General features: G+C 41.9%; 1 protein-coding gene across 1 annotated transcript in view; it reads left to right on the top strand.

The window, feature by feature from the left end:
• PTPRB (protein tyrosine phosphatase receptor type B) overlaps window positions 1–15,607 on the top strand; it is a 110,303-nt gene that overhangs the window by 3,112 nt on the left and 91,584 nt on the right. Inside the window, exon 3 of the mRNA XM_059683630.1 lies at window positions 5,488–5,744. Coding sequence (XP_059539613.1) covers window positions 5,488–5,744 — 257 coding nt within the window. The remainder of the gene's footprint in view (window positions 1–5,487; window positions 5,745–15,607) is intronic.

Below are 15,607 nucleotides of genomic sequence, written 5' to 3'. Positions count from 1 at the left end.
CACTGGGTCAAATGGCAGTTACATTTTTAATCTTTTGAGGAAACGCCACACCGTTTTCCATAGTGGTCGTACCAGTCTGCATTCAAACCAGCAGTGTACTAGGGTTCCCTTTTCTCTACATCCTCGCCAGCACTTGTTGTTTGTTGATTTATTGATGATAGCCATTCTCCAACGTATGAGGAGTTACCTCATTGTTGTTTTAATTTGCATCTCTCTGATAATTAGTGAGCATTTTTTCATATGTCTCTTGGTCATCTGTATGTCCTTTTTTTTAAAATATATTTTATTGATTTTTTACAGAGAGGAAGGGAGAGAGATAGAGAGTTAGAAACATCGATGAGAGAGAAACATCGATCAGCTGCCTCCTGCACATCTCCTACTGGGGATATGCCCGCAACCCAGGTACATGCCCTTGACCGGAATCGAACCCGGGACCCTTCAGTCCGCAGGCCGATGCTCTATCCACTGAGCCAAACCAGTTTCGGCTGTATGTCCTTTTTGGAGAAGTGTCTATTTAGGTCCTCTGCCCATTTTTCAATTGTGTTGTTTGTCTTCCTTTTGTTGAGTTGTATGAGTACTTTATGTATTTTGGAAATTAACCCTTTATCAGATATATCATTGGCAAATATGTTCTCCCATACAGTGGGTTCCCTTTTCATTTTGATCCTGGTTTCTTTTGCTGTGCAGAAGCTTTTTATTGTCATATAGCAGAATTTTCACTGATGCAACTCCTAGGGCAAGAGAAACAAAGGAAAAAATAAACAAGTGGAGCTAAACCAAATGCCTTTTTTAAAAGAGTTGATAAGTAAATATTATAATCTAAAGCACAAATATGAATGTTGTTCATCCATAAGATGTGAACTATTTTATTGAATTCTTCAGTAAAGGACACTTTCTGAAATTTTAATTATTCCTTTTCCTATTTCCAAGAGTTATTTAGTCTATTATAATCTCTTTCCCTTTCACTTCACCTTTATTCTAGCCCAATCTTGTTTAATATGTTTAATTTATTTATATAAATATATATACATATAAACATAAAGCATTCTTTGTCTAAGTCAGCATCTGTTTTGTTTATCTCTTTTCCATATTATTTTCCCACTTTTAAAAGGCACATTATATTTGGCATCTTCCTAGAGATAGAAAGTACCAACATAGTTAAAAATTCCTACCACCAAAATGAGTTTTATTCAAGTTATTATGTTTTCAACATGCTTGAAAATTAAAGGAGGGAAACTAACAAATTTGTGTATTGTCTTTATAATAATTATACAAAATTCCATTTCTATTATTGATTATATTTGAGCCAATCACTGATTTTTTTAAAATATATTCAAAATATGATCTTAATATGGTGCAGTGATTGCAAATCACCTTATAGGTAAACTATTTGCAACTTAAATGCAAAACTTTTTAGACTGGACAAGGATAATTCACCTTTTCTGGAATCATGTTCTAAGAGGAATTGTGTATAATGTGAAAACAATGTAGCAGCAATGGTACAATAAAGCTTTTTAAAAATAGCTTCAACATATTGTTCCATTGTGTGACAACTTTTCCTTGCATTTGTCAAAGCACATCTTGCTCTTTCATGAACTGTAAAATGTATATACCTTTTAAAGCACATCAGAATTTATAGGTATCAAAACAGCCAAAAATCTACTATTTTTATAATTTCATAGCACCCATTTCAACAAAGAGTTCAGGAGATGGAAAGATGAACTTCTTTTGATCACTTTACATCTTTCTATAATGGATTTTCTTTCCTTCCATCTATTTTATAATCTTTTCATACCCACAAAAGGACCCTAGCTGGTGTAACTCAGTGGTTAGAGCATTGGTCTGTGCACCAAAGTGTTTCAGGGTTGATTCCAGATCAAGGGCACATATCTGGGTTGCAGGTTTGATCCCTAGTTGGGGCGTGTGTGAGAGGCAACCAATTGATAGGTCTCTCTCACATTGATGTTTCTCTGTCTCTCTCTCTCTCTCTCTCTCTCTCTCTCTCTCTCTCTCTCCTTCTCTCCCTTCCACTCTCTCTAAAAATCAATCGGAAAAATATTTTCCAGTGAGGGTTAACCAAAAAATAAAAATAAAAATACCCACATCAGGAATAATTAAATTTCAGTTTTTGCTTGTGGTGTGTATGTGAATAAAATCATATACTTAGACGTATATTAGAATCACCTGAGAATGTTGTTAGAAATGCAGGTGGTGGGTCCCACACCAAATCTACTGAATCACAATTCCTAGGGGAAGGGCCACGCTCCAAAGGTGATTCTGATGCCTACCAAAGGCTGTGAACCACAGCTTTAAATTTCACAAAATTTGGAAACAATGTTAAACTAAAACTTCTTTCCTGCTTCTGAAATAGCACAAGTTAAAAACACAGGCGCCAAATGAAGGGGTACTTAACTTGGATATTCCGTAGATTCTTTCTTTGGAAAAAGGTGGTGGCCTAAAATGGAAATGAACTTGTTTGGTTAGGGGTGTTTTATAAATAAATGTAGAAGGTTAATTAAAGACAATTACAGAAGACTAGAAATTTTTCTGTAAGATATTTCAAAACCAAATGCAATGGTAGTAAGCTGTTATTCACAGAGGACATTTCAAGAATGTTTTGATCATTTATCTAATTTTGGGAGAGTCTTGTTTCATCCATTGAGTTAATTATGAAAGTTGACAACTTTTTCTAAAAGTTCTTAGGGTGAGCACTTAGCAAGTGCTCCTTAGCAAGAAAGAGTAAACTTAGGTCTACATGCTAAGACATGTAATTACATGCTAGGTATTTGAAAGCTGTTTTTGTCTTAACCCATCATTAAATCTTTTTTTTTTTCTAAGTTCTAAGAGCTAAAATTGCCACAGGTGGTAATCAACTCATAGGATCAGCATTGGCCAAAGTTCAAAATGACTAAAATACTAATCTCTACATACAGAAATTTTTATATCCCAGCAAAAGAAATATCTACTTAAAGGGACATTCAATTACCTAACTCAATTAAGACAAGTTTTAAGACTGTTTCGTGGAGTTGGAAGTCTCCCTAACATTATAGTTGAGTTTGTCGTGTTCAGTTGGGTTTAACACTCCAGGGATAAATAAATCCCCTGGTCTGTGTTCAGAGTGGCTCCCCCAAGCACATGGCAGTGATAGTGGCACTGGATTCTGAAAGATAAAAACAAACAGAAATTAAGGGGGAAAATCTACCAAAGCCTAGATCTAGTAGAAGTGCAGTAGGGTTGACATAATCACACAACAGCCAGTTATATTTAAACTAGAGGCGGGGTGCATGAAATTTGTGCACAGGGGAGTCCCCTCAGCCCAGCCTGCACCTTCTCCAATCCGGGATCTCTCTCACAATCCTGGACCACTGGCTCCTAATCACTCACCTGCCTGCCTGCCTGGTCACCCCTAACTGCCCCCCCACTGCCAAGCAGGTTGCACCCAACTGCCCCCCCCACCAGCCTAGTTGCCCCTAACTGCCTCCCCCCCACACACACTGGCCTGGTCACCTCTTACTGCCCCCTCCTGCCGGCCTGGGCACCTCCAACTGCCCCCTCTGGTCACCCTCAACTGCCCCCCCTCCAGCCTAGTCACCCCTCATGGCCCCCCTGCCTGCCTGGTCACCCCATGCAGCCTACTTGTTCGGTCATTTGGTCGTCCCTCACTAACCCCCCTGCCAACCTGGTCATAGGCAGCCACCTTTGTGAGGGTGTGACAGTCAATTTGCATATTGCCTCTTTATTATATAGGATTTCAGATAAATGACAAATAATTTTAGTATATTTATAATATACGATATAATATAACCTTTGTAACATTATGTATTTGAGATATATTAAATATGCTGAACTATTGGTTGTTTAACACTCTAATTTAACTGGGCATCATGTGTTTTTATTTGCTAACTCTAGCACCTTATATACAGGTTACTTTACATAACCCTCCACATATCATGGAAAGATTGCTTAGTAGCCATATTTGTTTTATTAACTTTTAAGAGCACTGCTATTTACATCTTGCTAAATTTTAAAAATACCTTTTCCATCTTTATTCTCTTTTTATACCAGATCCCCCTCTTTTTTATAGACATTATCATATGAAATGTTAGTTTAAATTGGAATAGAAATGAATGAGGTCCAAAAAAGGGGTCAGTAAGGTGGACCAGAACAGGGAAAATGTGTTGACTAATAGCATCTTCAAGAGACCTCTGCCTGACACATAGTGATTGTTTAATAAATAGCTATTTGAATGAACCAGTAAAGGAGCAGTAAAAAAGATAAATTTTCTTCTGCCCGTCTCTAACCAGAAACTTTCAAAGTTATGATTATCTAATTGGGCAAGATTTTGTGGGTTTTTATATCCCAGAAAACTGTGATTCACTGTGGATCTGATGGAAGCATCTAACATACCCCCTCGGCCCATAATGTACAGGCCTTTCAATACTACCATTCTCTAGAGCAGTGGTTCTCAACCTTGGCTGCACATTAGAATCACCTGGGAATCTTTTTAAAATCCTGATTTCTGGGCCTCATCCTCCGGAAATTCTGTTTCTTTTTATGGTGTGGAGCCACAACATTAGTAACAAAGAAACAGAATTTCCGGAGGATGAGGCCCAGAAATCAGGATTTTAAAAAGATTCCCAGGTGATTCTAAGGTGCAGCCAAGGTTGAGAACCACTGCTCTAGAGTATTGCTTCGCAAAGAGTGGTCCAAAGACCATCAGCACCACATCCAGGAACTTGTTAGAAGAGCTGAATCTGACACTATCTGTTGAATCAGAATTTGCATGTTAGCAGGATCCCCATGATACAGAAGCACATTTTAAAATTATAGCTAGGAAAACAATTCACAAACCAATTTTTTTAAAGTATAGTTAATTCCGCCTTGCAGAGCAAGGCTGTAAATTAATTAATCCTACCAGCTCTTAAACCAATTAACTGTTCTTCCAAAGAGAAGGAGTTCAGAAAGTAGAACTGTCCCATGATTTGGTCTCACATAGTCAGGATCAGAAACAGTTTGCACTATGGTTAAAGAAATGCCGTTAATTTCTCAAGGAATCAGCAATCTTCGTGGCAAAGTTCGGCAAGTCATTAACAGTGATTCTCAATCTGCTACTTTGTTTAATGACAGAAATTGTGAAAGTCCCCCACAGAAGAAAAGTACATATGTTCATATATGCAGAATTTTGCATGAGGCTTTTAGAGATTCATTGAACCCCTGAAACCAAGTCAGCGAACTCTAATGTTCATAGAGTGAATTTAATTCTTTCTCCTACACAGAGCTGGGATGTTGTTGCTAGATAAAGATGGGTGAACTGAACAGGGCAAATGAGCATGCTGATACTCAATGTATCTCTGATTTTTCATATAACTAAAGCTTATCCACACATCCGTCATTAAAGAGTCTTCTTTTCCTAAGTAAAATTGCTTTTGTGTGAAGAATCCATAAAACATGAGGGTAATTTTAGCAACTGTCCTTTCTTTACCTCAGCTGGCCTGGGAGCAGAATTTTCAGTAAGGAGCATTAGAAACACGTCTCCTCCCCAGATCCCCACTGCGTTTAATGCTGCTCCGTACAGCCCGGAACAGCTCATTAGCAACACCACAGAGGCCTTCACCAGAACTACTCCCGAAAACTCCAGCCGAAACAGCAGCCAGGGGCAGCCCCCCCGTCTGCAGATGACTGGAAGTACAGAGACATCGTCGGTTCCCTGGACTCCTCGGCCCTTCTCCAGCACCACTGAGGAGGTAAGAGGACAAGGGGTGTGGAGTGTGGTTTGTGAAGCTCTCAGAAAGCCCATCACTTGAAAGGCCTTGCTTTGTGGGGAATGCCCCTACTCAAGCAGACGATCAGGCTCTCGTTGTCCCAGCTGTGAATTGTACGTGAATGCATTTTTTTGTAATGAGAAAAATCTTTAAAGTTGGATGGAAAATTCTACATCTTTCCAGCATGGACATAATTAGGCCGCCACGGCCACCTTTCTGAACTAAAGTCAGGGTTCGTAGTCGTATGCATAACCTAAAAGCAGGAAAGAGAACTTTAAATCAGTACCCTGTAGGTCCCCCTGCATTTATGTCACAGTCACGTGTGCTCATAAAGGAAGGAGAAATAGTCACAAAGCAATGGAAGGTTTGGGGGTCACTCTCATTGATTTGCGAGCATGGTCAAGGGAAGCTAAGTCTCATACCAATTGCACATCAGCATCCACAGAAGAGCAGATGGATCAAATGGCTGAGGGGCCAAGATGACAGGGCATAGAGACTGTTGGCATACTGTTTCTGTTACAGGTGTCATCTCTTCGGTTTTGCTTTCCACTCGGGGTTTTAGGCTACCATTTTAGGCAATACAGAATAATTAAGGTGAATCAAACAAGCTAAGGTTTCATTGCTTATTAGGATAATCAATCCAAATAATTCAAAGAAAACAAAAACCCCACGCTATGCATATGACTTGTTCATGTTAGTGCTCTTTCTTCTGCTTTGTGCAGAATTTAATATTGCATATGGTTTCCAGATAGTGAACCGATACTTCATTATTAATCACAAAACAAATATAGCCAGTCCTTTGAACAATTATTGGGATTTTATTTTTATCTCCACTTTTCCTTTGCTCTAAACCAGCGGTTCTCAGCCTGTGGGTCGCGACCCCTTTGGAGGCTGAACGACCCTTTCACAGGGGTCGCCTAAGACCATCAGAAAACACATATATAATTACATATTGTTTTTGTGATTAATCACTATGCTTTAATTATGTTCACTTTGTAACAATGAAATCGGGGGTCACCACAACATGAGGAACTGTATTAAAGGGTCGCGGCATTAGGAAGGTTGAGAACCACTGCTCTAAACCTTCCCTATGATCTGGCTCTTCCCTGGCTTCTGGATACTCTCTACATCTTTAAAACTCAAAATTCACTCTCAGTCCATTTACAAAAATACCCATGTCAGCATAACCCAAACTCTAAATTCAATTTAAATGTTCACTTCTCCTATCTTATCATCTACTATCAGTTTGAACTTGAAGTAGAAAAAGGAAGCATGTCCAAATTCTCTCACTCTCCAGCTAGCTTTTTACCCACCTCTTCTCATTTGATCACTATGGTTTATGTTCTGTCTGTGCTTAGAAAGTGGGAAGGAAGACAGGAAATGGAAGGAGAGCTGGTACTTATGAATGCCGTTATGAACTGGCACTGTGCTGTCCCTCATCTTCCAAATCCTGAGCCCTCACCACTTCCTTTTGAAATGGAATGCTTCTTGGTGGAGTACTTTCTCATTTTGGCTGACTGTGCCTTAGCCAAAACTGCATTCTAACATCAGTTTAGACGAGTATTCACTTACATATGAGCTTAAGTATTTATATTATTTTTTCTGTGCTTATGTATATATTTTTATATAATATTTACTAGGGGCCCGGTGCACGAAATTCGTGCACTGGGTGTGTGTGGGGGGGAGTGTCCCTCAGCCCAGCCTGGCCCCTCTCACATACTGGGAGCCCTCAGGCGTTGACCCCCCATCACCCTCCAATCGCAGGATCGGCCCCTTGCCCAGGCCTGACGCCTCTGGCCTAGGCGTCCGGCCCGGGCAGCAGGGACCTGCAGTGGCAGCGGGGGGGGGGCGGGGGGGGGGCGCCTGCCCCTGCAGGATGCCTCTGGCTGAGGCGTCTGGCCCGGCCAGCGGGGACCCACAGCTGCAGCGGCCCCGCGATCGTGGGCTTCGCTTTAGGCCCAGGCAAGGGGCCCCTAGCTCCTGGGACTGCCAGCTTCGACCTTGCCCAGCTCCCATCGCTGGCTCCACCCCTACTTCCTGCTATCACTGGCCAGGGCGGAAAAGGCACCTGATTCTCCGATCATGGCTGGGGGGTAGGGCAAAGGCAGCCCCAGGGCCGCCTTTTCCCTGCCCCCCAGCTCTTAGCTCCCCCCTGGGTTTCAGATCACTGTCAGTGGCAGCGGGCTTCTTCCTGCTTTCCCTTTCGCCTCCCTGCATTGTGCCTACATATGCAAATTAACCACCATCTTGTTGACAGTTAACTGCCAATCTTAGTTGACAGTTAACTGCCAATCTTAGTTGGCAGTTAATTTGCATATAGCCCTGATTAGCCAATGAAAAGGGTATCGTCGTACGCCAATTACCATTTTTCTCTTTTATTAGTGTTGATATTCTAGAGGCCCAGTGCACAAATTCATGCATGGGTGGGGTCTGGCCAGCCTGCCCCAATGGGGACCCATCAGGCTGGAGGGGGGGGGGGCGTGGGTGGTTGGCCAGCCGGCTCTGCCCCCAATTGGGGTGTTGGGAGCCAATAGGGGGCAGACCACTGGGCGGCATGGCGGGGAGTTGGGGAGGGCAATTGGGGCCTGGATCAGGCTGGTTGGCTGCCACAGTGCATGTCATAGCCACCAGTCATTCTGGTTGGTCTGGTCATTCCACCGTTCCAGTCGCTGGGCTTTTATATGTACAGATAATTAGGTGCATCAAGTAAGAAGCATGCTGAATAAAAACTACAATGGAAACATACATGCCTGAACACCAAAGAGTTGTCTTTTAGAAAAAAATGTTTTTCCCTATTTTGTCCAGGTTTGACCCTGTAAAACAAACATATGGAGAGCCCAGAGGTGGCCGGGCTCTGCTGGGATGAGTGCAGGACACCAAGCTAGAGCTCAGATGCAGGAGTGCCAGCCTTGGGCCCACCCAGCACTGGGTTACAGAGCCAGCCCCCACAGCTGGGTTGGCAAGTCCAGGTCATGGCAAATACACTGTGGGGTTTTTGTTTGTTTGTTTAGCCGTTTTTCTAAAGTGAAATCCACTGTAACATCCATGACCTTTCCTGTGAGGCACCAGAATGACCATGCAACTAACTATCTCATGGTCCCGTTTTTCTTGAGCTCAGGCAAAATCTTAACTGTCCTGGGAAGTTGAGTGTGTAGAAGCCATGCTCTTTCCAAAGGCAGGTTCTAGAACTGCAGTTTTCCAGGACCCTCAGACTTCAGTCAAGGCTGCCATGCCTGGTCATTATTTGATTTAGTGGAAGAATTTGCTTTATAACAGTCAAGTAGGAACAGCTGTAGTTAGACACTTTAAAAAGTGAGTCACTTGTGAGGTAAAATGCCTGTCCTTCCAAAGTAATTTTGTTTCTGTTTTACTCTTGATAGTATTAGTTTTTTTCTATTTCATTTTTCTTTTTTCTTGGGGTGACTGGTTAATAAAATTACATAGGTTTCGGGTGTACAATTCTATATACATCATCTGTATATTGTATTGTGTGTTCACCACCCAAGTCAAGTCTCCTCCCACTTATCCTCCCTATACCATCTTCTACTTCCCCCACTTCCCTTACCCTCTGGTAATGGAAAGTAATTTTGAAAGGTACTTTACCTCAACACCCAGAAGGGTATAAGAGAGAAATAAAATCATTTGACTTAATTGCTTGGAACTGTGTAAAAAGAAAATCTCTGTGTGCCAGTTGTTTTCTTTATCAGGTAGCACCTGGTGTGTGAGGATGTGGGATTGGCTTCGCAGAGCTGGGCCATGAGGAAGGTAGGAACTCCACCTCTTGATGGGAAGAGCTGCAAAGCCACATGGCAAGGGCCATAGATATTGGGTGGAAGCCATCTGTGAGCATCGAACAACCCACCATTGTGGTACTATTAGTGGTATTGGTATTATTAGTATTTCACAGATAAGATGCATTAAACTTAAAGAGGTTAAGAACTTGTCCCAAGTTGGATGATTAGAGAATAGCATAGCAATAAGGGTACACACACACACACACACACACACACACACACACACACCCCTGCACACCCAGTCACAGTCTCTGACATAAAGCTCCTGTTAATGAAGGTAAATGCCAAGGAGAACACAATTTGGAACCCAGCAATCACTCATTAATGCTACTGCAAAGTTTTCCCAAGTTGGCTCTTTTTATAGCAGAATTTTTCCTACTTTTCTCCTTTAACCTCTTTCCTCACATCTTTACCTGCAGTGTTAGGGATCTATCTTTGGAAGGTTGTAAATTTGGGCCAATACTTGGCTTCAAAAATCTCTCTCCTTTCTCTTTCACCCTCTCATTCTCTCACCCTCCACATGAACTAACACATAGCAGGTGCCTGGAAAATAGGGTTTAATTACTGTTAGCTACTGTTCTTGTTGTTACCATTGTAAGAGTATAATGTGGCTGTGTATGTCTTTACATGGACAAAGTTGGTGGAGCAAGAAGCTTGTCTGTAGTATGAGTGAAGAAGCATATAGATCAGTGGTTCTCAAAGCATGAACCCGACCCAGAACTTGTTAAAAATGCAACTTTGGGCTCCACCTTAGACCTACTGAATCAGAAATGCTGTGTATAGAGCGCAGCAACCGTGTTGTAAAACGCCCTCCAAGTCACACCGATGCACTTTTAAATTTGAGAGCCACTGATCTAGATAACTTTGGTCCCAGACCCACAGTATCTCCTCCATGGACTTCTAATGGCTTAGTTACCTACCATTGAGGGTACTTTTTGTATTATTAGATTATGAAAGGATAAGGAGGGTAATGCTATAAAATTTTAATGGTCAAATATCGGAAATTCATGTATCTAATTACAGTCTCCTGCAATTACTTTCTAGAGTATACATTCTTTAAGGAATGGGGCTCAGGTTGAGTAAGTGGAGCCTCGGAAGATAGGGAACTGTTGCTAGGTCTTTGTGTTCCTTAGAAAAAGATGTTTTTAGCACACAGTCCCACCATGAATGCACAGGACTTGCTAGTGGAACATGGGCTGATTTCAGCACCCAGTCAGCCAGCACCCAGTCAGCCAGCACCCACGTGAAAGTATACCATGTCCTTGTGCACAGACCATGTTGCAGATCAGGCCAGATGTAGGTGTCAGAACATGCCCTGCATAAACCAGCCATTCCCTATGAGCCAGGTGAGACAGGCCAGGAAGTCCATCTGTGGGAGCACGTGAGTGATGGTGTAGGACAGTGGTCAGCAAACTCATTAGTCAACAGAGCCAAATATCAACAGTACAACGATTGAAATTTCTTTTGAGAGCCAAATTTTTTAAACTTAAACTATATAGGTAGGTACATTGTTATTAACTTAATTAAGGTACTCCTAAGGCTTAGGAAGAGCCACACTCAAGGGGCCAAAGAACCACATGTGGCTCGCGAGCTGCAGTTTGCCAACCAGGGGTGTAGGAGGAAGAGTAAAAGGTGGAGAAGTGGCCTCCAAAGAGGGGGAGGACGGGCCCTGTACCTCACTTCAGCTTCAAAACCCGATGAGCCTCCAATCTAGGTCCCCTCTCAGCCAAGTGACCATGGAGGAGGTGGTAAAGAGCTAGGGCTCTGGTGTCAGATAAACCTGGTTTAAATCCTAGTGGTGTCATCTCCTAGTTCAGAGGTGGGGAACATCAGGCCCGAGGGCAGTATAAGGCCTGAGAAATCATTTGGTCTGGCCCTGCCAAACAAGGCATTATGGGTGAGTTAATTAAATGTTTGACTAAATATAGCAGGCTAATTTTTAAGTTGATAAATTTATATGGTCCTCGAATGATATTACAAAAAGCCAAATGTTCCTTGACAAAAAAAAAGACTAGTTATTCAGCTCTAGTCATCCTTGCTTCCTCTTTAAAATAAGGATAATTAAGGGTGCTCTATCTGCCTCATGAAAGGTTGTGAGGATTAAAATCTGATTAAGCAAGATGCTCAGTACATTGGCTATATAAGACAAGTATTCAATAATGTTACCAATTAATACTAACTTCTCTTTTTGCTCCATCATCTCTACCCTGCTGACTCCATGGGGTGGTTGTGAGAACCACATTATTATGTGAAAGTGCTTTCAGAAGGATAAAATGTTGAACAAGCATTTAAAATGTTCCTGGCTGGCTCTAATTCTGCTCAACATCCCTAAATCTTGTTCGGAGGCACACCTCTTTCTTCCCCTCCCCACCCTGCCCCGGCCCTGGCCTGGGAGAGGGATTGCATTTCCTCAGTTTATGAATAGCCATTGTGGTGCTGGTCTGGGTTTCACGGTTCTGTGCTTCCTTCCATTTGGCCTTCAAAGGAAGGCCCATGGGAGCCTCCAAAAAAGTGATAAGGCAAATGCAGAAATCCTCCCTTGCCCCACCCCTCAAGTCTGGGGTAACCTCCTTTATTGTGTTACTTAAGTATACTGGAGAGCCTGCCCATCGCACCACTGTCCTGTGGCCAGAACTGAAGGTGAGACAATATTCGCGGTTATGGAGACAAACATAGGGAAGGAGAAAGTGCAAAGATGTAGCCGAAAATTAATAATAATAATAATAATAATAATAATAATAATATTTAAAAATAAAATCCCCTAATCATTCCTCACGTGCAAGGACTCTTAGATTGTCTAGTGTGAATGGAATAAAATGTGATTCTGAGACTGCTGACCGTGCGAAAAGGCCATGCGAGAGAGTAATATACTATGGGAAGGTTGTGCTGCTGAAGACCCTAACTTATGATTAGCATCATTCAAGCCTAATTTGGGCAAAGGACTGTAGTTTTCTTGGTTTGCCTAGTGGGTTACCATGTGCCAATAGCATACTGGTTTACAATTCACTTGACCCTCCCCTGCTTTAAAATTTCAAGGACTTTTATTTTCTTTCATTTTATTTTAATTATGAGTGATTTGCACTAATTTCCATTTTATGCACAAAAAAGACTGTGTTCACAGGGTGTCATAGTATAAATCACATGCACATAAAATGCAGCCACGAAACAGAACGTGTGCATTGAAGTGGGCTCCTTAACCCACCGCTAGCTCTCTGGCACACGGGGTTCCCTGGGCAGATAAAGGTTGATGCGCTGGGCAGAAAGAATGGCAAAGGAAAGGGAAGAGATCAAAGGGAAGAGAAGGCAGGATATGCTAATTGAGACAGGAAGTCTATGGCTCTCTGCCCTGGCCTTACACACATATCAGAATCATCTGGGAAGCTTTTTAAAGATACAGTTTCTAACATTCTGCCTCCGACCTCCTGAATCAGAATTTATTTAGGTAGGACCTCAACACCAGAGTGTAAAAATCTCCCCATTGATTCTAATGTCCAATTAGCTTAGAGAATAACTGAATAACCAGCTTGTTAGGGAAAACATTGAATGCAAGAGAAGAAGTCAAGTCCTGCTGGAGATGTGTAAACTGAATGTAATCACAGGGAAATGGTGGACACGTGAACTTGGAGGAGGAAACTATTGAAATAAGCAACCTGTGTCATTCACAAAGATCACTGTCATAAGGATCACTTCAAAAGGCTGAGGAATTGTTCCTGATTCAAGAAGATTAAGAGATCTGATGACTAAATGCAATACAGGACCCTGAGTTGGGTTCTTATTAGAGGGAAAAAAATGCAGACAGGACATTATTGAAATGATTGACAAAACTGAAATACCAATTGTTGATTAAAGCATCAATTTTGAATTGCCTGAATTTGATTAACTTTACTAAGATTACACATTTAATTCAGCAGCCTACTCTGAAATGGTGCAGGCAAACATAGCATATATGGGGAGAAAGAGAGTGATAAATATGGCAAAATATTTTTTAAAAAACTAATGGGTCTGGATAAGGGTATGTGGAAGCACTCTGCACATTTCTTTAACTAATCTGTAAGTTTGAAATTATTTAAAAAGAAAAGAAAAATTCAAAGAAAAAGAGTAGTTTGCTGAAGGGCTTTAAGAGGGTGCGATTCAAAGGATGTTACTGAATTAGGGACAGTCCAGTGGCTCAGCCTGAGTAAGACCATTCTGTCTTCTTCAAGGACCAGGGGAGAGGGCATGGGGTGGGAGGAGAATGAACAGGGAGAGAGAAATGATTAATTTGCAAGAAAAAGAAGTAAAGGCAAGGATCTGCACTGGCGGAGGAGGCAGCTGATAACTATGAAGAGAAGATAATAAGGAAACTGCCTCTGGAAGAGTCGGCCCGGTCCTTTCCATCTTGATCACTTAGCCCAGCTACTTCTCCGTTGCACACGCATATCCCACGCACAGAACAACAGCTTTGAAACCCAGTTATTGTGGAATATGGTGAAAAGTAACTGAAAGGGGAAATGCTATGAATTCCAGGAGCGTCTTTGAAGTAAAAATCTTTTCCATTCTTCCTGCACTTTGGGGGATCTGGCAACAGAATGTTACCATGGCTAAGTCCAGATGAGGTGCCCACTGGAGAATGTTCTGTTTGGAGGTACACGGGAGGCACTTGTTTGTTTATCAGAATTCTTCTGATTTGAATCTCTGATAGATCTGGGCCAGTGAGCACACCCTCTTGTGTGTAGTTTTTCTGGGTGCCTGCCCTTCATCTGTGTGTCTGTGACCATTTATGTTTGCTCACAGCCCAGAACAACAGATCTGTGGAGAAGGTATCAAAAGACTGTGCTTTGCTAAGAGTTTTGACCTTCGTGGCCCTACCCAGGTGGCATCCGAATTATTGGAGAAGGATTAGCTCTTCTGTGGAGTCATGATCCATCCATTTGGAACAGGGGCTGCTTGGGCACTAGTTTCTCCCAAGGCTTAGATGCTAGCTATCCTTGCATTCTGTGATGCTAAGGGTTCCAGGTCTGCATGGGAGCAGCTGAAGAACACAATTTTGTTTCAGGTTTACAAGTACTTAGCTATGCCCTTGTTTAGTGGTGGGGGTGTGAATGTTTACTCTGTCCGTGCATAAGTAGACATGGAGTCTCGAGAACCTGAGGATGGGGTGGAGATAATGAAGAGATAGGACTCCTTCCTTTAAGAGGTTTGTAATCTATCTGAGGTTTTTTTATCATCACATTTTTGAAAACCATGATAAGATTCTTTGATCCTCCACTTTGATCGAGGGACTTTGAAATGCCCAGTGTCTGCCTCTTTTGCAGGGAAGGTGGGTAGGAGCTGTGTGAATGGGGCAGGCAGAATGTGGACCCAACAAGACTCCAGCTTTTGATTTTTTTTTTTTAAGGCAAAATCCAGATGTTTTTACATGTAAAAATCTATTTTCTCAACATTACTTACTTATTCTAATTTTTAAAAACAATGTTAAGATTACACCATAAACGCAAGAAGAGGCACCAGTACTGGCCAAAGAGTGAGTCCTGCTTGCGACCTCCAGAGAATTCATAGGAAGTGAGGTTCTAGCAAACACGATACACTGAACAAAGAAGATAAACGAGTTTTTACTCTCCAATCATTACTTTTTAGGGAGGATGAAGGGATGATTATTTTTGTTTGTTTGTTTCTGTTTTCCTTTTTCTTAAAGCCAGGATTAGCCATGTTTTATTTACCTACTATCTTAGGGTTTGAATATTCATGAAAATCATGACCTGGCTCCTGAAACCTTAATGTATAACAGCCTTGCCCTGCAGACAGCCCCACCGGAAGCATCAATGCCTTGACTTGGTGCATTTGCAAGCAGACTCATTTCCCAGGGTGGAGCAGCAGGGATTGCCATGTAGGAATGAAGGTGGAGCAGAGGTGCTTGAGATTGTAAAGGTAGGTAGTCTGGTTTTAAGACACATCTGGTTTTAAGTAATTTGTCAGGATATGATTAAAAAGCTATAACAGAAGCTCTGCAAGGCCCGTTTCCTCCCGGTTTTAAAAAAAAAAATGGTGGAGGGGAAGAGGGTGAGAAATTGG

This window comes from Myotis daubentonii, chromosome 2, assembly GCF_963259705.1.
Source record: "Myotis daubentonii chromosome 2, mMyoDau2.1, whole genome shotgun sequence".
Classification (NCBI taxonomy): Eukaryota; Metazoa; Chordata; class Mammalia; order Chiroptera; family Vespertilionidae; genus Myotis; species Myotis daubentonii.
The sequence above is the reverse complement of the archived record's forward strand: the minus strand, read 5'-3'. Positions and strand labels throughout refer to the sequence as shown.